General features: G+C 47.9%; 1 protein-coding gene across 4 annotated transcripts in view; it reads right to left on the bottom strand.

Annotated features, from left to right (window-relative positions):
• Window positions 1-18,494: 18,494 nt before the first annotated feature.
• The window catches only part of Enthd1 (ENTH domain containing 1), a 114,024-nt gene continuing 108,033 nt past the window's right edge, over window positions 18,495-24,485 (bottom strand). For all 4 annotated transcript variants that reach the window (XM_040754101.1, XM_040754103.1, XM_040754104.1 and 1 more), the window contains one exon: window positions 18,495-19,681. In XM_040754101.1, the coding sequence (XP_040610035.1) occupies window positions 19,095-19,681 (587 nt within the window). In that variant the 3' untranslated portion in view covers window positions 18,495-19,094. The remainder of the gene's footprint in view (window positions 19,682-24,485) is intronic.

The raw sequence follows: 24,485 nt of genomic DNA, 5'->3' as shown, positions 1-24,485 counted from the left end.
CAGGGTCATCCTTGGCTGTATATTGAGTTTAAGTCCAGCCTGGACTTTCAAAAAGTATTTATTTGAGGTCAAAAGAGGGCACTGGATGCCTTGGAACTGGGATTGCAGACAGTTGTGAGCTGCCATGTGTGTACTGGGGCTCTAACCTGGCTCCTTTGGCTGAGCAGGTTAGGGTTGCGGGGTCAGTTGGCTTGTTTCTACAGCCTTATCTCCCTCTAGTTTACCCTCGGCTTTTCAGGTAGTTTCTACTCTGCTCTGCCCCCCACAGGAGCAGGCACATGGGAAAACCGTGCCAATCTTTCTAGCCTTGGCTTGAAGAATGAACCCTGCCAGGGCTGATAAAGCGGGAGTTCCAGAGCCTGCGAAATCGGGGTGGCAGGGATCCAGTGAGTGACAGCCTCACAGGAGCGTCATTTTGAAGTGGGCTGCAGCCTTGCTGGCCACAGCCAGGGGTGGAGGACAGACAGAGCCCCCCCCCCCTGCAGAGTGACACCTGCTCTGGTGCTTCTGTCCCTGCTGAATGCCGCTCCTCAGGATGGACGCTTCAGGCACAGTGTGATTGATTTCTGGAGGACAGACACAAAGGCTTGCGCACTCGGTGGAACCTGGAGACACTGTGCCTGTCAATCAATTCTAGGAACAGCATTTGGCCTGCATCCTTTTCAAAGGAGGTGGCCTGTCAGTCGGCTTGGTACCCCTCTGTGGCTTCTGAAAACTCAGCCAGTGAGAAATGTTTCACCTTGTTGACTAAATGAGGCACAGATTCGGTTGAGGAGTAACAGGCATAGCCGTGTGGTCTAAGTAACAAGGTCAGGTCAGCAACAAATCCCAGGACCACGCAAGATGTGAGGGAGACGCCAGGATGGGACGAGGGTTTCCTGAGCATCTACTGCATCCAGCATCTGCACACCTGAGTCTCACAATTCGGAGGGGAAGCTGATGTAAAGACCCCCCAACGTTCAGGAAGAAGCGAAGGGTTAGAAAGGGTGGTTTCAGGCTGAGGGCCAGAGGCAGGAAGGGGTGGAGCCAGGTCCAAGTCAGCATGGGCCATCCCATCTCCTCCAGGGCTCTAGCTCTGCCTGTGCACATTGAGAAGAAATGCAAGTGAGCTCTGCGAGGGTTCAGGGATGGATGGAGCCGTGCAGCTGCTTGGGAATAGGCCTGCTTTTATGGGCATGTCTGTTCACTGGTGAGCAAGAGAGACTGCGCCCACAGTCAGACTTGATCTAGACAACTAATGTGTGACACTCTTCCTAGGCTGTATCAGACTGACAATTAAAACTCACCGTCACACTCACCCCTTTTCCTCAGGACTTCTTGCTGGGGTCTGGGTTATTTGTGGCCAATCTCAGCACAAAGGGACTGACATTTGTCTTGACTCTTTCAAAAGTGGCCCCACAGTTGCATGACTTTCATACTACAATAGTTTTTTCCTCCTGTGTATAACTTACAAACTCATCATGGGTGGGCTGCATCAGAATAAACAGCAAATCATTTGGTGTTTGTTGTTTTCCCTGGTGTGGGGCATCTACTGGCAGTCTTGGAATATTTCCCCTGTGATGAACGGACTGCTGTGCCCTTTCAAAAAGATACATTACATTCCTAATCCTAGGTACCTTGATGTGGGGCCTCATTTGAAAACAGGGTTTTTGGAGAAGTGATGAGATGTGGTCATTGTGTGAGTCAAGCTGATTCTTAGTCTCACATGGGGCAGGGGGAGGGGCATTAGGGGACAGAAGATGCCATGAACAAAGAGGGCATCAGGAGGGGTGCAGGGAAGACATTCAAAGGTAGCTGCCTGGGGAGGGCATACGTTCACCCAGGACCGATGGACATCATGGTTAACCCCTGGGGCTGGGCAGGCAGAAGCTGCTTTGTCCCCAACTTCAGAAGACACCAGCCCTGCCCATACCTTGGCTCTGACTTTGGACTGCATGCTTTCAGAACTTCAAGGCAATGCCTCTGGTATTAGGTCATTCAGCTCGTGATATTTTGTTACAATACAAGCTCTAGGGTGGCCTCAGTTTCCTCTCTTTTTTCCTCTGTTTCCTTGGAAAATTCAAGCCCCCAGCCCCAGCTCACCCTTCTCAGAAGGCCACATTCCAAGGGGATGTCCCATGCCTGTGCCCTGGAGGAGCTGTGGCAACGGTGTTACATACCGTGTCAGCCAGGTCTGCTGTAGTAGCAAGACACAGGTTAACACTTGGTATAGATAAGACACACAGGCATACTGCCAGGGCCCTGCTCACTCTAGACGTAAAGCCAGAAGAGAGATGCATGTCTGCTCTCAACACTGTCCCAAGACTATTTCCACTTTCCTTAAGATTAGCTGGGTGCAGTGGAGCACATCCACAATCTCAGCACTTAGGAAGCAGAGGCAGGAGGATTGCTGAGGGTTTGAAGCTAACCTGGGGTACTTAGTTCCAGGTTAGACTGGTCTGTGTAATGAGGTCTTGTCTTAGAAACAACCCCAATTTAAAAAATCATGCCACTTGAATTAACTACTCAAGCACTTGACTTGACTTTGTGTGTTGATGATTATGTACCAAGGCTGGCAAATGTCATCGTGTTCTAATGTCAGGCAGTAAGTCGCTAGAATTCTCCTCTTACTGTTGTTCCCTTTAGCTCCTCTGAGTCTGTGGGGTGCTGTCACCTTCTCTAAGACTGTTCTGGTAACTTCAGGCTCTGTAGAGAAGGAGCAGAGATCAATGAGCCATATGAAAGCACTAATTTCCGTGTATCAGACACCATAAAATGTGTTAAAGACTTAAACAGCTCGTTTAGGAGATTAAGAGTTTGGAAGCCGGTTTTCAGGGTAGAGCCTTCCCATTGAGTTTGGTTAGGAGACAGGAATCCAGGCATTGCCCTGTGCTTGAGGGGAAGGAGCTAGAGACCTTGTGGGTAGGAGTCCCCTTGTGGTGTGTGCACCAACTCAACTCCTTTCACACACTGAAATCCTGCACAGAGTGACTTGTTAGGAAGAGGGCACTCTTGGGAGGTGTGTTAGTCAGCCTTGCATCAAGGCAACAAAATACCCAGGCTTTTTTGTTTGTTTTTTTTTTTTTGAGGTTGTTTGGGCTCTGATTTGGTAAGTTTATGCTCAAGATTGAGTGGTCCCTTATCTTTGGGCCTCTAGCAAAGACAGAATTTCACTGCAGGTAAACCACATACTTTTCGAACCAGGATATAGAAGAAGGAGTGGGGAAGAGTCTAAATTCCCACAATTCCCTGTGAAGGCAGGTTCCTCCCACTAGGCCTCACCTCCTAAAGTTCAACACTGTCCAATCAGCACCTCCCTGGTGACCACGCCTGTGACACATGGACAGAGGGTGGGTGGGTTCGACCTACTTATTCAAACTTTAACTGGAGGTTGAGGCTGCCATGGGGCAAGTCCTTCTGTGAAGGAGACCCAGAGGATTCTTGTCCTTGTCAGGATAGAAGAGTGTGACCCTTCCTCTCCATCACAGGGGTCTCAGCAGATGCCCATGTAACAAGAGAAATATATATCATTTCATTACCTAATCAAAGTTGCGTGTGGCACGGGATTCCAAAGACCCAGGGATTTTGTTTGTTTGTTTTGCTTGGGTTTGACAAAGGGTGGGCAGTTATATAGAAACTGCATTGGTCGGATGAGATATGATGCAATGGTACCAGATGAGATGTTTTAAAAGATTTGATTTTTATGTGTGCACATGGGTATTTTGCCTGTGTGTATATATGTGTGTGTATCACATCCATGCAATTCCAATAGAGTTCTGGAGAGGGGTTGAAACCCTTAGAAGTGGGGTAACAGACGATTGTGAGCTGTTGTGTGACTGTTGGGAATCGAACCCTGGTCCTCTGGAAGAGCAGCCAGTGCTCTTAACCACTGGGCTAGCTCTCCAGCCCCTAGGTTGGATACTCTTTACAGCCAGTTTCTTTGCAGGAAGGTAGGGAAGGAGGCTTGCGTATGTAGTTCTCTGACATGTCCTTGGAGAACTGGAACTCTGGTTTCTATAATTTGCTTTGAAGGGGAGAAGCAGGAGGAGACAGGGCAGTTGAAGGTTAGGGAAAGACTTCTCCTTAGAGGCCTTCAGTGTCTCTGCCTCCAAGATCTCAGCATACGTAAGAGCCACACTTTAGGCTGTTTCCAGAGCTGTAGTGTCATCTCTGCTATGCATGGATACAGTCAGGGACTGTTCTAGAACCAGGAGAAACACATTTCAGTTGCTTGTCAGTCACCCAGCTCATGGTCCATTGTATGGAAGCTGGAGCAGACTAAGTTACCTCCAGCATCACAAATCCTGGTGGTGGTGGTACCGGGCGGGGGGAGGGGGTGGTCGGTAGCAATCCCAGCAAACTCTGCAGCTGTGTGGCCATGAGCCGGTGACTTATACCTCCCTGAAATTCCCATTCCTCCTCTGCCAAGCTGTCCAAAGAGCTGTGGGAAGAAGCTGGGCTGTGTTTCTGTGCTTTTCCCATTGCAAAGTGTGCTGCAAATGGTATGGAGCGGAGCCCTGGGGACAGTGTGGATTGAGCAGGGGACAGCTTCTGAGAGAAACAAGTCAGCATAGCTAACTCGAGCTTCCTTCCATAGCTTCCTAAAATACCCTAAGAGAGAACTTTGTGGCCCTGGGGTGAGATGTAGCCCTCCCGTCTCCACAGCCTTGGGACCCTTTCTTCCCAGGCTGCAGGCCATTGCTGTCCCCTATGGGGACTATGACCTATGAGGTGTCTCCCTAGATGGAGCGATGACAATTCAAACAGAGGTAGGTGTACTCAGCAGGGTTCCCAGAAACAGGCGGGTGAGTTGGCATAATGTGTTCCATTCCAAAACATATCTGGAGTGGAGAGCCTGTCCCAAGGGCCACACTGAGGGAATCTGGATGGATACCGTCTCTGTAAACTGCCTGTTCCTCCTGGACATGGTGATGTGGGAGACTTTTTTTTTCAATTATTTTTTAAAACATATTTTATTTATTTATTATGTATACAATCTTCTGCCTGCATGCCAGCAGAGGGCACCAGATCTCATTCAAGGTGGTTGTGAGCCACCATGTGGTTGCCAGGAATTGAACTCAGGACCTCTGGAAGAACAGTCAGTGCTCTTAACCTCTGAGCCATCTCTCCAGCCTGATGTGGGAGATTTTTGGCTTCATGCTTCCTGAAAGCCACATGGAGACTGTGTTCCTCTTTGGTGACCTCTAAGATGGGGAAGGCCCTATGTTCCTGTCACAGTGTAAGTCCTGTGTACCCATGGGGATCCCAGTTGCCACTCCCTGTCCCCAAGCCCTACTACCTGTCTAATGGAACCAGATTCTCCAAAATGTCCCACTGGTCCCTTCCCTGAGGGATCCCAGACGCCAGCAGAGGCCGAGTGCAGTGATGTTATTCGCTGTCTGCTCGCTGTAACTTTAGGGGTGGACAGAGTGGTGCGCCCTTGTGAGAACAGCTTAAACCTCTTATTCCGTGCATCCCTGGCTCATTTCCTTCCCACTTGGCTCGCTTGTGAGTCCTCTTCCTCCTCTATGGCTGTGTTTTTCAAGCTGTGTCTTTGTTCCCCCACGCGTGCTCCGGCTCTGTCTTCTCTCTGTGTTGTTTGGGATGTGAGAGGAAAGGACGCAGGGGCAGCAGAATAAAAGGCAGCTTTTGGGTTAGTGGCCCTCCTTGGGACGCCCACATTCGGGGGGTGTGGAGGGAAAGCAAACACCTCCTCAGCAGTGCGGAGCTGGGGAACCAAGCTCTCGGGGTCATGCCTAAGGGCCCCTGCTTTGTTTTCAAAAGTAAGTAAGGACACGAATCGTTGCTTTGTGGAACTGACTCCAAACCATCTTCCCTTTGGTCTCTTGGCTATTTCTGGGTTGTTCTGTGTGGTTTTTCAAGAGCTCATCACACGCTCAGGAGCAAGAGACCCATCAGAGCAAGCCAGCGTTCTCTTCAGCTAGGGCGAGCCCTGCACACGGGCCCCAATTAAAATCAAACTGCGTGTGTGTGGCTACATGACATTCCTGAGGCTTAATTAGGTGGAAAAGAGAGAGGTTGGGCCAGCCCCTCCATTTGTGAGCCTGCTGTTGAAGCACCCGCACCTGTGCCCAGGCCTCTCTAATTTGGGTCTTGACAAGAAAGGGACAAGAGAGATGGTGGTAGTGCGGGGGTGATGGGTGGGGACCTTGAGGGTGTAGGTGCCCCGCCTTAGAAGGATGATATGGGAGGCCCTGCCTGCCTCTCCTGCCTGCCACGCCCATTGTGAGGCTTGGGGAGGCTGCACCGTCAAGGTCAAGATCTGGCCATGGGAGACTGTGAATGAACCCCTCAGCTCTTCTTAGCTTTGCCAGAAGAAGCACGGGGACCCCAATCCCTTCCTGGGGTGGCTGCCGAGCAGAGTTGAAAGGGCTCAGGGCACTGCTGGTTGTTGTCAAGTGTCAGCTGTGCTCACTAAGCCCGCATGCCAGCATCGGCCATTGCCTCTCACAGTCTCCATCTTCAATTACAAAGTCTCTCTCTCTCTCTCTCCTCCCTCCCTCCTCCCTCCCTCCCTCCCTCCCTCCCTCCCTCCTCCTCCCTCCCTCCCTCCCTCTCTCTCTCTCTCTCTCTCTCTCTCTCTCTCTCTCTCTCTCTCTCTCTCTTTATTTCATATGTCTCCCTAACTGGTATGGCCCCTACTGAGTGATCAGATAAAGGTTCTGACCTAGTCAGTAGATTCATCCACTGACAAGATTCACAATTGGATGACATCGTTAGGAGGTGATGGGAGCTATTGGAGGTGGGGCCTCATGGAGGAAATAAGTCACTAGGGGCTACGTTTCATCCCGGGCTCCTCTACCCACCATGATATTCTATACTACACATGCCAGTAGATGGAAAGTTCTGGAACTGTGAGCCACTCCCCCCGGCCCCCGTTATTCCTCTCAGGGACTTGTGACGGTGTGAAAACACATGAAGACATGGTCGGTTGTGGAATTCTAGACCGACTGGCTTCCTTGCACATTTCCCTCCATGCCGTCGACTTCTTCCTGCCTCTCCTCTCTACTCTTGCTGCATCTGTCTCGGTCTGGGCGGCTGGTGGAGGCCCAGAGTGTTGCCTGTGATTTTAGTCAGTGTCCTGAAAGAGTCTAGAAGTATACAGCGAGTTAGAGTTGAGAGGTAGGGGGCGCCAAGTATGGGCAAAGGGGGGGGACAAAGCAGGCCGGTGGAGGCAGGGGTCGGTCTGGCTACGTTGGGAGAAGTGGGGAGCGGAGGCAGGGGTCGGTCTGGCTACGTTGGGAGAAGTGGGGAGCCCACTGCCAGCTCTGGAGCTTCCCTGTTGTGGCCAGAACTGCAAGCGACAGGCGGAGTTCAAAACAGACAGTGGTTGCCAAGGTGCTCCCGCATCTGTGAGCTGCTGTGTGAGCTCCGGTTGCTCCTTTGGACAGTGGGACGATGACACAGTCCTCTGTTGACGATAAGCTGGCCAGTGACGCAGGTTTTAGGGATTGATAGCCATCAGGTAGGTCCCAGGAGGAGTCGAACAAAGCAGTCATCCATCCAAGGCAGCTGGGTGGCCCAGGGTCAGAACACAGGCTTCTTGCCTGCCTCACAGTCTGGCTTAAGCCCTTTCAACACAACATTTGAGCAGTTCCCACTGCGTGGCTTCTGCTCTGTCTCCCATGCTGCAGTGGTAAAGAAGGTGGCTCTGGCTTTGAGTCCTGGCTTTGTCACGTAGCAGCTAGAGGGCCCTATGAAAGGTGCTTAGACACTCTGTGTCTTGAGGTCCTCATTTGTGAAGGACCTGGGTGAAGACTGAGATCACACAGAAGATGCTATCAAGACAATGACTGCATGGGGCTGGGGACATGGATCAGTAAGTACGGTACTTGCCGTGCAAGGATGAGGACCCCAGTTCAATCCTCAGCATGGGCGGGCGCACGCGCACGCACGCACACACACACACACACACACACACACACACACACACACACACACACACTGCACTGTTCAAGAGTTTCCTAGCTGCTGTTTTTGCCCTTCCACTGTTCTCAAATCACATTTGAAGGGCTTTTGAGTCCTGTCTCAGTTACTTTCTTCACCGATGTGCCAAAATGCATGGCAGACAACTTAGGGGTGTGGGGGTTACTTGGGCCGGTGGTTTCAGTTCATCATGGGAGGAGGCCTGGAGCAGCTTGGTCTGAGATGGCGGCAGTGTGGGGTGCTATCTGTCACATTGTAGCCGGTCAAGAATCAGAGACCTAGACCCAAGTGGAGGTGGGACTAGCCCTCAAAGGCCGGCCCCTCCTGGCCTGCATCCTCCAGCTCTGTTCTACGTTCCAAAGGTTCTACAACCTTCAAACATAGCACTCCCATCTGGAACCGAGTGTTCTGGTACAACGGACTGTGGAGACATTGCGGAGTCAACCCAAGCCAGAGCTGCTTCTCTGCTCCAGCTCCCATCAACTCCCCTTCTTCAGAATGAGGTAGTCGTGTTCTTGAGGCCTCCAGGCCCCTACTGGTCCCTGCTCCATCATCTTTTCCACTGTGGTAACTGGGGCTTGACACTGGCTGTACCTGACACCGGGAAAGAACGTTCCAGAGGCCCCACTGGTAAGCCCCATGCCTCCTTTGCCCAAATGCCATCAAACTGAAACTGTTGCCGATCACCCAGGGGAAAGTAAGTCTGTGCTGCTGTCTGAAGTGCGGTATCTTTCACCTACTTACCGCCTCCAATGTGGGACGCTTCTGTCCTTCCTATGAGCACACAGGCTGCCCAGAGCAGGGCTGACATGTCTATCTATTTATTAAGCATGCACAGTGTCTGCGTGGTCTGTGTGGGTGTGAGTGTATGTAGAAGCCACAGGCCCACGCCAAGTGTCTTTCTCTGTTGCTCTCCACCTTAACTTCTCTCACTGAACTTGGATCTCACTGACTGGCTAGTGAGCTTCCGGTCCTGAACTCCCGGTCCTGTCCCTGGGATACAAGCATGAGGCATCATGCTTGGCTTCTTACATGGAAGCTGGAGATTTGAACTTATGACCTCATGCTTGAGTGACAAGCATATAATTCCCCGAGCCATCTCCCCAGCCCAGAGTGGGGTTGTTTAAATGTATTTGCTGATGTGTGTTGTACATCAACACCGACAGACAGGCCATTTCTGTACATGTTCAGTACCTGTAACCCCATGTGTTCTTTTCTTTTGAGATAGAATCCTATCATGCAGCCCTGTCTGGTCTTAAACTCACAGAGATCCTACTTCTTCTATGCTAGGACTGAAATTGTGAGCCATCATGCCGGGTAGCCTGTTCATTTTTAGCAGTCGAGACACAGCAGCCTTTTGATTGACAGCTCCCCAGACAGCATCCCTGGGGAGCTGTGACAAGTTTCCTTCTCCAGGCCTGTGCCATTCCGCCTGGACCTACACGGTGTTTCCCTTTGTGAAGGACTGTCTGCAGCTGCTAGGGATCCAACTCCTGGCTTCTCTTTCTCTGAAGCTTCCCATTGTCCCCGCTCCAGACTGTTCTAGAAAAGGCACTTCCTGCCCCCTTCGAAATACCTCCTAAACCCATCTTCACTGCACGGGTCAGAGTAGTCTTTATGAGCAACCACGACTATACCTTTGAAAACAGCGTTCCCACACGCGTGGCCTCTGCACTCACCCAATGCACTATCACATAAAGCAGAGTGGGTATAACCTAAGGTTCCTGCTTCCCCAGGGGGCTGTGTCACTTCTGATAACACTGTCATATTGGTCAGCTGAGGTTGGGGGTCAGGGCTGTCTCCTCCTCCAGGCTATACAGTTAGGATTATAATAGCTGTAGGAGAACCTGCATTCAGTCCCCAGAGCCCACATAAGAAAGTCAGGCACGGGAATACTGGGGGCGGAAAGGTTTATCTGAGGAGGGGACAGATGTGACTAGGGGGTGGGGGTAGGGGTGGGGAGTAACCAAAATGAGAGAGGTGTGAAAAAGCCATATGGGGACCTACTATCTTGGAACTCAATTAAAAAATAGGATTTATTAAAACTTTTTTAATTCTGGAGGGAGACATACTGCAGTGTGTGTCTGAAAAGGCTGCTCTATGTCTTACAGCCTTCATCATTCCAAAGGGTGCCTTGCTACCCAGGCTACTGGAAGAGAAAGAGCCTCAATTATGCTACCTAGCTGTGACCCCTATGAACTGTAAGACCGGGCAAGGTGTGTTCCTTGTGCAATAGTGGCACTATGATTATGGAGATAATCAACTAGTCTCTGATTGGATTTGAGGCCTGATCCACAGGGGTAGACACATACTTGTCCCTATAAACTTGACCAAAACCCCAAGGATGGGGAAATTCACAAGCCCCAGGAGGAAACTGAACACTGCTGTTTATCTAAATTGACATACTGTCAAATCACCTTCTAAATGTCTGTGTTTATACCCACAGATGAACGCTACCTTCAGCCTTGTTTAGAGAAGTCTCCTTGCAGTGAACAGTGGTGACTGCAGGGACTCGGGGCTGTGTGAGATGCTGAGAATGAGAGACTAAGGAGTGCTCAGCTCTGAATAAGACAGCTGTACCATCTCCTGGAAAGCTGGGGGAACACTGCAAAGGGGGAGCGGGAAGAACGTGGGAGCCACAGTGTAGGACCAAGGTTGTGAAATGCCATCTCCTAGCCTAGCCAGCCTTGCAACCATGAACTAGCAGCAGCTGTGGTTGCCTGTGCTGGGTCTGTATGGACGGGCTAGTCAACAGTCATGCATGGAGAGAGGAGGGGCTTAGGAGAGCCCTACCTCTCCCTGCTCAGCTAGTGCCTACTGATAGATTCTGGGAGGGGGGTGCATTAGTTACTTTTCTACTGATTAAACACCATGACCAATGCAACTTATAGAAGGAAAAGTTTACTTGGGTTTAGGGTTCTAGAGGGTTAGAGTCCATCATGACAGAGAAGCATGGCACCTAGATGAAGGCATGGCATGAGAGATTACTTATTTTTTAACCATAAGCAGAAAGGAGACAGAGAGAGAGAGAGAGAGAGAGAGAGAGAGAGAGAGAGAGAGAGAGAGAGAGAGAGAGAGAGAGAGAGAGAGGGAGGGAGGGAGGGAGAGGAAGGGAGGAAGGGAGGGAGGGAAGGAAGGAGGGAGGGAAGTGGGCCCATGCTATCAACTTTCAGATCCTGTTACCAATGACATACTGCTTCCAGCAAGGCCACACCTCCTAACCCCCTCAAATGTCACCACCAAGTGGGGACCAGGTGTTCAAATAATGAGCCTCTGGGAGACATTTCTCATTCAGTCCACCACAGGGAGTCATTATCTTCAGTTGTGTGCTCACCGATGACCCCAAGAGACTTCAATGACTAGCTCCCATCCAATGGTCACATTCTAGATGAGATAAAACTGAAAGTCATGAATCTGGATGAGGAACTAGTATGGATACTGGGGGGAGGCTTAATGGGAATGGGAGGGAGAGGAGAGGGTGGATGGAGAATAGGGGGGATGTATTATATACCCGTATGGTATGATACTGTCAGATAACAACAGTGCTTGGTGTGACAGCACACCTTGGGGAGGCAGGAGGATGCCTGGGATTCACTGGCCAGAGATCCTGTCTTAAAAAACAAGATGGAGGGTGTCCTGAGCAACATCTGAGCATGATCTTTGGTCGTCACACGCCCCACATCTGCATACATACACCCCACCCCCACCCACCCATGCACGCACAAACAAATAAATCTGTAGGAAATGGTATAGGGAACACACGCTGAACTGCAGCAGCATCGAACACATAGATTGTGGTATTTTATAATGGAATTTTACTGTCTGAACAGCTGCAAACGCCAGCAGCCATATTTCTTTGGTAATTACCATATCTTTGGGAACTTTCTGCACCATCAGTGAGAAAACAGAATTTGAAATTACCAAACAAAATCATGTTGAAAACCCAGCTTCTTCAACACCAGTAGCACAGGCAGTAAGACCAACAATTAATAAATGGGACCTACTGAAACTGAGAAGCTTCTGTAAGGCAAAGGACACAGTCAGCAAGACAAAAAGGCAGCCCACAGAATGGGAAAAAATATTCACTAATCCCACATCTGACAGAGGGTTGATCTCCAAAATTTACAAAGAACTCAAGAAGCAAGTCTCCAAAACACCAAAGGACCCTATTAAAAAGTGGGCTGCAGAACTAAATAGAGAGTTTTCAATAGAGGAGTCTAAAATGGCTGAGAGGCACTTGAGAAAGTGCTCAACATCCTTAGCCATCCGGGAAATGCAAATCAAAACAACTCTCAGATACCATCTCACCCCTGTCAGAATGGCTAAAATCAAAAACACCAATGACAATTTATGCTGGAGAGGATGTGGTGAAAGGGGGACACTCCTCCATTGCTGGTGGGAGTGCCAACTGGTTCAGCCACTTTGGAAATCAGTGTGGAGATTCCTCAGAAAAATGGGAATAAACCTACCACAAGACCCAGCAACTCCACTCTTAGGCATATATCCAAAAGATGCCCATTCATACAAGAAGGTTGTCTGTTCCACTATGTTCATAGCAGCTTTATTTGTAATTGCCAGAACGTGGAAGCAACCTAGATGTCCCTCACCCGAAGAGTGGATAGAGAAAATGTGGTACATCTACACAATGGAGTACTATTCAGCAGAAAAAAATAATGGAATCATGAGATTCGCAGGCAAATGGATGACACTAGAAGAAACCATCCTGAGTGAGGTAACCCAGTCACAAAAAGAGAAACATGGCATGTACTTTCTCATATATGGATTTTAGACATAGATCTGGGGAGTGCCAGCCTACAATCCTATGGCCAGAGAGTCTGGGAAACAGAAACTTTATTTAGTGGCTGATCGAAGAAGAGGCAGACTCCCTTGGTTAAGTACTGAGCTGAACTCAAGAAAGCCAGTAACAGAGAGGGAGGACTGATGATCAAAGGGATTAAGACTGGGCTGGTTTAACCCCCAGAAACAGCTGACCAGACAAAGGTTAACTCTTGAATCCCAGGCATTAGCCTGGGAAGCCAGCATGGGACTGATCAAGACCCCCTGAATCTGGGTGGCAGTGAAGAGGCCTAGGGAATCTATTGAGCCTTGGGCAGCAGATCAGTGCCCATCCCAAGTATACACACGGACTTTGGACTCCAATAGAACAATGTGAGGTGCACTCTCACCCAGAACTCTTGGGAAAGGGTCTAGGCCCTGCCCTATATGAAATGACACACTATGGACACCCCCATGGAGGGCCTCACCCTCCCTGGAGAAATGAGAGGATAACGGGGGGGGGGAGGGCACGGGAGGAAGGGAGGGAATGGGAGAGGGACCTGGAACTGACTTGTGAAGCAACCTTGATTCTTATCTAAATTTAAACTGGAAAATAAAATAAAAAAAAAAGAAAAGAAAACCCAGCTTCTTCAGAGCCAATTTGGTCTTCCCTGGGCCGGCCTGCTGATAAGAGGTGGCACATATGCCTGCCATAACAACAATGCACTTGGCCTCATCAGACTCCTTGGTGTGCTGCAAGAAATAAAAACCTCTCAGTTCCGAACTATAAACCCATTCTATCACATATCAGAGTCCACTCTATTGAAAACACAGTAGGACCTTGAGAAGAGTACCCAGAGTGCCGAGCACATCACGGAGTCTCCAGGCTGGTCCTGATGGCCCCTGGTTTTTTTTACACTGAGGTCACACAGAAGGACTCCTTGCCTTGGGCACACCATGGTCATGGTAAGTTCATTTGCTGTGAAGGCAACTCAGAAAGGCCTCTGCAAACATTCTTTTAAGTTTATTTTTGCCAGCTTGAGAATGGGTCTTAGGAACACACTCATGCCTGAGTTTCTGTGACATTTTCAATATGAGCCCTTTACATGGTACTTGGTCGTTTTCTGAGTGTGTAAAGGCCAAACCAACCTTGACGTCACCAAGACTGCTGCCGCCATGGAAGTGCTCAAACTCTTGACCTTCCTGTTGGCACATCCTCTTGTCAGGCTCCCATCATGCATTGTGCCCACCCAGGTAAAATGCCCTTCCCCGTCTCCTCAGAAAGTTCTGTCTCCCCCACACCCTCTGCTTCTTCCATGTGGACTACAATTCCTCCAAGTTGACACTCCCAAAATCCCTGGTGCTGCCTGTGTTCTGTACCAAGCCCCACATCACCACTCTGGGCCCTGCAAGTCCACAGGTGCCATGCACCATACTGTAACTACCAGTTCACCATTGGCAAGCCACAGAACTGAAACTCTAACAGGGACTCATCCATCTTCTTCACTATTGTGTCCTGATGTCTGGCAAACTGCCTACGCCTAACAGTGCTTTATAAATATTTAAAGAATGAACACATGACTAATTTGACAGTAAGCAAACTGTAAAAAGTGCTTATAACTGCCTTGTAATATGATTCTCAGTTCAGACTAAAACAGTATGAGAATAACGTCTCATGAAGTATTTTTAATATGAGATAATTGCAAAGTCAATCAGAATAGACCCTCTCTTGATTTAAGCCAAGTTTTTTTCTGTTGGTTTAATAGAGTTGGCTAAATAGAAGCTCACATAAGTGCTTATTAATTATACTAATCAGCAAATGGTTGTATTAAAATATATGAGCTTTGTGGAACCCAGTTATAGTTGGAAGTGTCAATATGTATATAGTAAGCACGTGAAGAGTGAGGGAGTGTCACAAAGAGGTAGTTTTTGTTGTAACCACCAGTTACTTGTGGGGGTCCCATGGTCAACATCCGGATACAGCAGCTTTTGGGGATATGAATGAGGAAGGGGGGATGATATGCTTTGGAGGATTTTTATTTTCTACTACTTAAAAATATTTGATTCATTTTTATTTTATGTGTATGAGTGTTTGCCTGCCTGCATGTGTGTACATTATGTGCTTGCAGTGCTTGCAGAGTCCAGAAGGGGCGCCAGATCCTCTGAAGCCTGAGTTACCGGTGGTTGTTAAGGACCAAGTGGGTGCTGGGAACAAAACCTGGGTTCTCTGCGAGAGCAGCAAGTACTTAGCCACTGAGCCATCTCTCCAGCCCTATTCTCCCCCTCTTAACAGTGTATAACGGAGAAGTGTTTGAGCTACCTCAAAACTGGGAGCAAGGAAGTTAAGTCTGAGATTAGCCTGGATTTTCCTGGAGACTTCAGCTGTGATCTTGATTTACCTAACCAGTGTGATGGTGTCTTCTGACCCAGAAATTACACTCTATGGTAGAAGAGGATCTGTGATGATGATCTGTGTTAGCTTACTAGACTCTATTGGTGGAGCTCCCTGATGAAGAAAGTCACAAGAGATCTTCTGATGTCTTCTTGGCATTCTATTTTAGTGTACAAAGAACTCTGTGTGCATTGTGTTCTTAGAGCATTTGTTTCAATAGTCCTGGAGTTTCATATTTCAGCTCCAAGGTTACTTCCATAAAAAAAAATTTCCCCAAACTCCTCAGTATCTGTAATGTCCTTCAACATTTGGGAAGAGGACTTGATGAATCTGGCAAATCCTTCCAACCTTTAGAACTCAAACTAAGGACGGGTGTTGTATCTTGTTATGTTCCTGTGCATCCATCCCCGGGGTCTGTTACATAAAAATGTAGAGAGGTTCTCAAAGACAACTAGCTACCCGGTAAATGCTCACTCTCCCCTCTCCTCCGCGTGCGTGGGTGCGTGCGTGCGTGCGTGTGTGTGTGTGTGTGTGTGTGTGTGTGTGTGTGTGTGTGTGTGTGTTTGAGACTGGGTCTTACTATGAGGCAAAGGCTACCCTGGTACTCACTTATGTAGACCAGGTCGGCTCCAAAACTTGAGATTCTCCTGCCTCAGTCTTCTAAGTGCTGGGACTACTGCTACTCACCTGGCTAGATGCCACTTCTCCCTCAGGAAAGCTGTGGAGTCTAGCAACTTCCTGCCTCTGCTGGATGGCTGGTCCTTCCAATAAAGTGACACTCAGTAGCTACACAGTCAAGGTGGGAAGTGGCCATCCCAGTGAGCAAGTTAAGTCTGAGATTAACCTGGGTTTTCCTGGAGGCTTCAGCTGCGATCTTGATTTACCTAACCAGTGTGATGGTATCTTCTGACCCAGCAATTACACTCCATGGTAGAAGAGAATCTGTGAAGACTAGCTATGTCAACTTGATCTAATCTAGAATTGGCTGGGAAGGGATTCTCCATGAGGGACTAGATCAGGTTGGCTTGAAGGTAAGTCTTTGGGGGAACTGTCTTCATTATCTTAATTAATGTGGGAAGACCCAGCCTAAAAATTTCCTGGGTTTGGATCCTGGACTGTATAAGTGTAGAGAGAGGGGTGAGCACATGCATGAATTTTGTCTGTGATATGACCAGTCGCTTGAATTTCCTGCCTTGACTTCCCTGCATTGATGGACTGATGTGAGACAAATAAACCTTAATCTCTTCAAGTGAAAGCATTTTATCACAGCAGCAGAGAGGAAACCAGGACAGGACCTGAATAATACATCATAAAGCGTGTGTAGCAGCACCAATCACAGCAGAAAGTGTGAACAACACAAACCAGATGACTATTGGCCAAGCAACACAGACTATCTACGTATGATACACGTTACTTTACCATACAAATAAATGAGGTGTTGACCACAGTTACAATGTGGATGAATGCCCAAATCGGATGCTTTATGGCAGAAATCAGACACAGACCCTCAAGTTTTATGATTCCTCCCTGAGCTGGGGATGCAGTGTGGTTGGCTGAGTAGACACCTGTACGATTCTGTTGATGTAAAATATCATGTATATAAGATATCATGGAGGTAAACAATACATTTTAGTTGTCAAGAATTTGGAAGCACAGGTGTTGTGTGATATTATTCCTGCGGAGATGTGGACAAACATCTACTTGCCTCAGACAAGTAACTAACAACAGACCAAAATAAGAATGCCACTAAAGTCTAACTGTGAACCAATGAGTTTTACTGGGTCACTTACAGAGGCAGAAACGACTCAAAGACAGCTGCATTACCAAGGCCCACTTCAGCACAAGTGACAACTTTCAAACCCGTGACCGGGAGCACACTGCACGGCCTGCAGGTACCTTGGATGGCCAGTGTCCTTTCCAGGTATCTCTGCTGGTCTCTGTCTGTTTCAGGCAGCTCAGCATGGGCATAGTGAATCTGGTCCATTTCTGGGACTTCCTGAGAGCTTAGTGAACTTCCCTCAGGATGGAATGTTTCACCTTATCTTAGAACATCCTGAATGATAAGGAGCTTTCCTACAAGATGGAGACTTATCTAGGGGGAATTTGCTACACAATAGAAGGGTGTTGGGGGTTTTGATATGATATGTCCACGCAGGCTCATGAGTTTGAACACTTGGTCCCCGGATGGTGGCCCTGTTTGGGAAAGTTGTGGAACCTTCAGGAGGTGGAGCTTTGCTGAAGTGGGATACTGGGGGCACGGTGGGGGGTGGGCCTTGAGGCCTTACAGCTGGGCTCCATTTCCTGTCTGGACACTGTGTCCTGACTATTGACACAATGGGAACAGCCGGTGCCACCCCATGACACACTGTATCGCTTTGAGCTGGAAGCCAGACTAAGTCCTTCCTTCCCTAAACCAGGTCTTGTCAGACCATGTGGAAAGTGAAGACAAGGGCAAGCACGATATCTGCCTCGGGTACTGGGTGGGGTTTTGCTGTGAGGAGAATGTTCTAGAAGTAGGTGCTAGCTGTTTAGCCTTGTTAAAGGGCAAAATTCGTGGGTTTGTTTTTCAGATATGAAACATATATCTCAATCTTTTAAAGTTCGTGGGATGCAGACTTACTGGCTTATTAGCATATGTCCTAATTGACTCGTTATTCTTACTGTAACTGCAAAAATGCTATACCTGTTAGTAAGTATATTTGCTTACTGTTCTTCTTGGTAAAGACATGCTTGATGATCCCTGAGAGAGGGCCAGTGAGATGGTCCAGTGGGCAAAGAGGCTTGCAGCCAAGTACTTGTTCCAAGTACAATCCCTGGAACCCATATAGTAGAAGAAGAGAACTGAATCTTGTAAGCAGTCCTCTGACCCTCACCTGTGCTATGCACACCCCTACATGCAAATAAGTAAAAATGTAAAAAAAAAAAAAAGAAAGAAAATATCTTCAAGAAGCATTTACTATGAAAACCCCCGAAGCAGATTTCACATGAGCTGGATCACTGGCCCCTCTGAAAGCTTCGTTTTCCTGTGTCTGAGCGAGCGCACGGGTGTACCACAATGGGCATGCAGGGGTTGAAGGCCAGTTCCAGGTTCCTTCCGCCTAGTTTGAGGCACCCTCCTGCTGTAGTCCCAGCACTCCCGTGGTGAGATGGGAGGTAGAAAGAGGAAAATCTCCCAGAATCCCAGGCCAGCTAACCCGGGCACAGCAGACCCTGCCTTAAACACGTGTGAGCCTCTGGGTTCAATGACAAACTAACCAAAAGCTTCTGTACTGATCCCAGCATGCACCAGGGTGGGAGCACCGGTCTGTAACAGTCAAACTAGGTCATTCTTGTCTATAAAGTAAACATGGCATTTTTGCTTGAAAAGTTGTTTTAATGAATTAGAAAAAGATACAGTGAGTTGAAAATATCAAATTTATTTATGAAGTACAAGAGACGGGAATGCACCTGAATTCTCTGAAAATCAACATAAAAACGTGCACCTCAGCCCACCTGCCTCAGCATCACTCCTGACTCAGTGGCAGCAGAGAGACTTCTGGCTCTTGATTTGAGGGGCCTCAGCTTGAAAGAGCATGCCACTAGGCAGCAGCTGAGTCAGCACTGTGGCTGGGGGCACCCACGGTTTCTCCTGGCTCACTTGCTTACCCCCAAAGCTCTCCAACAGCTATTTGCACCTTAAAGTCTCCCCCAACCTTCACTAAGGCTTACCCCTAGGGACAATGTACTGACACGTGAAGAATGAAAAAAAAATACTCTTCAGTTTTGAAGGAACTAATATCTAAACCCGAAATGATCAAAAGTGACTTCTTTCTCTTGAAAACAAAACAAACACAGCACCCAAATGTCTTTGTCTGTTTGAAAGATGTGCTAATAAACTTGAAAATGAAAAAATTAAGTCATTGCCTTTTTGTCCCCACAGCAATGGGGACCTCGAAAGCGCTAAAGCTCCCAGGTCTTTGGGCAGTGGCATCAGTTGTGCTCCAGCAAAATGACTAGGCTACTAGATAGGATCTGAGCTCCCCCTGGAAGACTGGGGGCTCTGCAGAGCCTCGCTGGCTGCTTGGCTGCTGCCACTCAGCTTGCCTAGGTAATTGTTGATGACACTAAGTTCCTGGATCACCAGGCTCAGGTCTTCATGAAGTCTGAGCACAGCACCCCTCACCTCAACTAGAAGCGTGCGGATAGAACCTGACTCGGGGGATTCCCTGGGCAAGCCTTCCCTTGTCTGCAAACTAGCCTGGGACACTGAGGGGAAGTAGGTCCTTGTTGGGGTGGAGAATGCTACCTGATGACAGCTGGGAAAGTGACCTGGCTTCTCCATAACCGAATTGGAGTTATCTGGAATACTGGGATATTCCTCGTCATCTGAAGATGCCGTGCTCCTGGGAACAAAGGGGTGGCGAACCCTGGCTGCCTCGTCTTTGTATGTGAAGGGGGCAGAAGATGGCTTTTGATGGGGCTGAATCCAGAAGGAAGGGCTGGTGAAAACCAGGGGAAAGTGATGGGCTGACTTCTTTGGATGGACCAAGTCAGGAGACGACACAGACAACGTAGAAAAAGAAGATGCGACCTCAGAGGCAGTGGAGACTAAAATAGAATGGAGAGAAAGGTATTTATATAACATACAAATAAGAGTAATACCTACAATAATCGTGTCAAGTAAATACCTATCTGGAAGGCCTCAATATAAACCAGTCTGATTTTTAAAAGTTAGAAATTCAAAACCTGAAAAACCTGACATAGGAAACAGGCAAATCTACAGATATATTATCTATCAATAATGCCATGGAAATGAACCTAAAATAAAATGATCAATATTCATCATGACTTCCAAATCCTGCCCAGCATATTTTACACTATTGTAGGTCTTGTCTATGGAGGAATGTCTTAACTCTTCTGCCTGCCAGTGTTTTATGTAGGCATTTAAAGTAGGAAGGCTGAGTAAGTCCTAACTCAGTCTTTCACCTTTTCCCACATACAGATATTATTGTAACAACATAAACTCCAGTGACTCCAGTATCATGAACTTTTTCCTCTCCTTGGTCAAATACAATTAAGACTAAGTCCCACCCAGATCAGATTCAGAGCACTGCAGCACACACAGACCCGATTGTCTCTCACAAAAAAAGCACTTGAAACCCATTTCTTAAAATTAAAGGCTTGAGAATAACTTCATTTCCTTTCAGGCAGAATCATATTGTCTTCTCCTATCTACTTCACTCTAGTTTTCCAAACTGTCATGGGTGTGTTCCTTAAGATATAGTAGATGCCTTTCCTGGATGGAGATGGAAGAGGAGGGGACGGGGGTGGGAGGGGGAATGGGGGAGAGGGACTGAGGGGGAGGATGTGGGGGGAGGCTGAGGCCGGGATGTAAAATAAATAGATGAATACATATAAATTAAGACAAAAGACAGCAGATGCTGGGGCTGGAGGGATGGCTCAGTGGTTAAGAGCACTGGCTGATCTTACAGAGGACCTGGATTGGGTTCCCAGCACCCACATGCAGCACCGGCAACAATCAGTAATTTTGGTTCCAGGTACCTGACACTCTCTTCTGACCTCTGTGAGCACCAGGCATACATGTGGTGCATGTACATACATGCAGGCAGAACACCTACACAAGTGAAATAAAGGAATCTTAAAAAACAAAGGAACAAAATAACAGGGATTCGGCCATGTAAGCCTGGTCGCTGCACATTTCCCTCCCATTAGGAGATTGATTGTGTGCACCAGCACATTTAAAGTGATGAGAAATCCACAGCACTTTCTTTGACAGGGTCTCATGTAGTCCAGGTTGGCCCCAAACTCACTATGGAGCCAAGGATGACCTTGAACTCCAGATCCTCATGCTGGGGTTACAGGTGTGTCACGACTCTAGGTTCATGCGGCACTGGATGAAATCAGGGCTTCATGCCTGCCAGGCAAGCCCTCTACCCACTGAGCTACCCCACCAACCCTAACATGTTTTATCCCAGTGTTTCCCATACTTTTTTGGACACAGGACTTTTTTTTTCTTTTGGAATACCTACTTGGATTTATTTTGGGATATACGGCACAAATTGGTGAGATCTAGTCCTTGGGTGTCTGATTCGCTCTGAACTTGTTACTTTAAAGATTTACTCGGCCAGGCACACAGCAGGGAAACTGAAGCCTGCCACTCAGCACTCAGGGTTTTGCTTTGTTGGTAGATTTTACTACATATTCATGTCCCTTCTGAACTAAACTGGAACTCATAAAATTGGCCAGGGCAAGTGGCCACACTCTATTTTTTGCCTCTAAGCTCTTCAGGGCCTATCTCCAGTTCTCAGGGAAAGTTCCAATCACAAAACTTGTCTTTGGATGCCAAGAGTACTCTCAGCTGGTGTGGCTACAGGAATGAAAGGAAAGCAGGGACTCAGCTGCGCATGGTCAAGGCCGAGGGAGCTCACTGGGAGAATCTGGGTCAGGCTAATCCGGTTGCTCCCTCTGTCCTGGGGCTGGGAGGGCGGTGCCATGTGGATGACAACAGCCATGTGCTCACACGCCCTGTGCTGGATCCCAGCTGTCATCTGCATCCTTCCTGTCCCATCCTGCGCTGGTTCTCTGCTCTCTAGCCTCCATGTCCCCCCTTCCTGTTTTGCTGCCATTCGGGAGTAGCGTAATCACCAGCAGGTCAATGACAGGGAGGCCCAAGATGTGAAGGCATTGGACTATCCATGTCTGAAAAAGTTCTTTCTACCCTCAGGTTTAGTGATAGTTTTCATGAAGAATTCTAGGTAGAAAGTCTTTTTCTTTGGACTTTAAAAAATATCTTAGTGTGTATACACACACACACACACACACACACACACACACACACACACACACACACACACACGAGGAAGTCAGAGGACAATGGGCATCGGTTCTCACCTTTCCACCTCATTTGAGGCAGGGTCCCTTGTTCACAGCTGTGTATACCAGGCTAGCCGGCCTGAGAGATTCTGGGGAGTCTCCTGTCTCTGCCCCTTATCAGATGCTCACTACCATGCCCGGCCTATGTGACTTCCGTGGATCCAAACACAGGTCTCCATGAAAGCATGGCATTTGCTTGACCAGTGAGTCTTGAAGACCATCTTCCACTACCTTCCTGTTTCCAGGATTATGAGTGCTAAGTCATAGCCATTCTACTTAAGAAAGAGAAAGATGCATTTATTTTCATCTTAAGTGCATGGGTGCTTTGCCTGTGTGCATGTCTGTGTCCCAGGTGCATACCTGGTGTCTGTGGAGGCCTGGAGACAGCATCCACCACTTGGAACTGGAGTTATGCATGGTTGGGAGCCACCATGTGGGTGCTGGGAATTAAACCCAGGTCCTCTGGAAGAGCAGCCAGTGCGCTGAACTGATGAGCCCTCTCCCCAGCCCTGCTGTTCTAATTCTTACTCATGGCACAGAGCCCGCTGCACCTCTGAGGTATTAGCAAATTTCCTCTTCATCCCCATGCTCTGGAATCCTCAATGCTGTTCACTGAAGCAGGGTAATTTTCACTGACTGAGGTGAAGTGAAAGCGAGTTTTAATCAGGCAACTCATTTCCTTCAGGTTCAAGCATTGTCTCAAGGCTTCCATCAGTGAGCTGTGGCCTCTGGTGTTCCTGCTCTCCTACCTTTATGTGGTTCAGGGACTTGACCTCTGGTTGTCAGATTTTCAGTGTCTACCCACTGAGCCACCTTGTTAGCTTCCTTCCTATTTTTCCTTCCCCTTTCTGTCACTAACCTTGTCTCTTTGTCCTACTTCTTGGAGGTTTCGTCAGCTTTAGCTTCCAATCCTTATGGTGAATTTCTTGTTTCTGCTGGCTGTTTTTAATTTTTGAAGAGGGTTCTGTTGTTCTCAGAAATTCTCAAAAACAGCCTGCTCTTGTTTTATGGGCACATCATATTTTCTTATCTTTTGGAGATCTTAAAGATACATTTTAAAAGTATTTTCTTTTCCCCTCACAGCATAATTACCTCCATGTGTTTCCACACTGTTCCATATGAGAGGCCCTTCCAGAAGGCTCTTATTCCGTGTCTGCTTGTGCTAAGAACAGAGGGTGAAAGCTGATGGGAGCTTTCAAAGTGAGCACGAGGCACCGACTTTGAGGCCCAGGGAATGGCCGCTGCCCGGACGAGTTGTTTGCCTGGAACTACAGACACCAGTGAAGCAGTTGCTCCTTCTGAGGCAGGCTGGCTGCTCCCATTTGCTGCCCTGGGAGGAGAGGCCTGGCTACCAGCCTTCAGCAGGCATCAGGGGAAGGGTGCCAGCATCTGGCTTGCTCTGCCCACTCACTCCTACATTTGTTCTGGCTACAGTCCACACAACCTGACTACCTCTTGGAGCTACCATTTCAGAGACCCACCAACTACTCTTTCCAGATTTCCAGACCCCGTCCCCACCCTGGGAGTTATAGGCAACTGATTACCTCAAGGTGAAATCCAAGGATAGAATTCATTTTTATTTTATTCTTTTATATGATGATGCTGATGCTGATAGTGGTGTTTTTGTTTATACTTTTTAAAGATAGAATTCATTTTATTTTATTCTTTTATATGACGATGATAGTGGTGTTTTTGTTTATACTTTTTAAAGATAGGGTCTCTCTATGCATCCCTGGCTATCCTGGAACTAACTATGTACATCAGACTGACCTCAAACTCACAGACATCTACCTGTGCTGTGGGTGCTGAGATGATTAGAACCCATTTTAAAATAGCTACTTCCTAGTTCTCTTTAGCACATGTCTTGGTTTACATGTGGTTTGTCCTCACATCTTCATGTGTTGGAAGTATGCTTCTCAATGTTTCCATGAGAGGTGGTGGCCTCTTTAAGAGGCTGGATCTGGTAGGAGGTAACCAGGTCATTGGGAATACTGCCCTTGGAAAGGACTGTTGACTTTCTTACAGAACTCAGGTTAGTGCCTGTGAAAGTGACTTATTATAAAGTGTAAGCCTGACCCTCAAATCCTTCTCTCGCTTATCATGTGATCTTTCTCTCTCATACCATGCTATCACTCACCAGATGTGGTCAGATGCTCTTAGACATTCAAAACTTTGAGCTAAGTAAGCCTCTTTTTATTTACTAAGTATCTAGCCTCCAGTATTGTGTTACAATAACAGAACATTGACTAATATACCACTTGATGTGGAATAGGTTTTATAACCTCATTTTAAACATGACAAAAAGGAATTCAGTGGCTAGAAATCTTACCCAGATCACAAAGTTAAAGAGAGCTTGGAGAGGGAGTCAAATTCAAGTAACTCTGATGTTACAGACATGAACTTAACCAGCACACCGAACTACCACACCACACCCCTGTGCTGGAACAAGTTTCACTCTATTACAGAGTTATGTTAAATTCTGGGTATAAAATTATAAAAAATAATCAACATGGTGAAG

Source organism: Mesocricetus auratus, unplaced genomic scaffold (genome assembly GCF_017639785.1).
Source record: "Mesocricetus auratus isolate SY011 unplaced genomic scaffold, BCM_Maur_2.0 Super-Scaffold_100010, whole genome shotgun sequence".
Taxonomy (NCBI): domain Eukaryota; kingdom Metazoa; phylum Chordata; class Mammalia; order Rodentia; family Cricetidae; genus Mesocricetus; species Mesocricetus auratus.
Note: the sequence above shows the minus strand (reverse complement) of the source record. Positions and strands in the feature narration are given on the sequence as shown.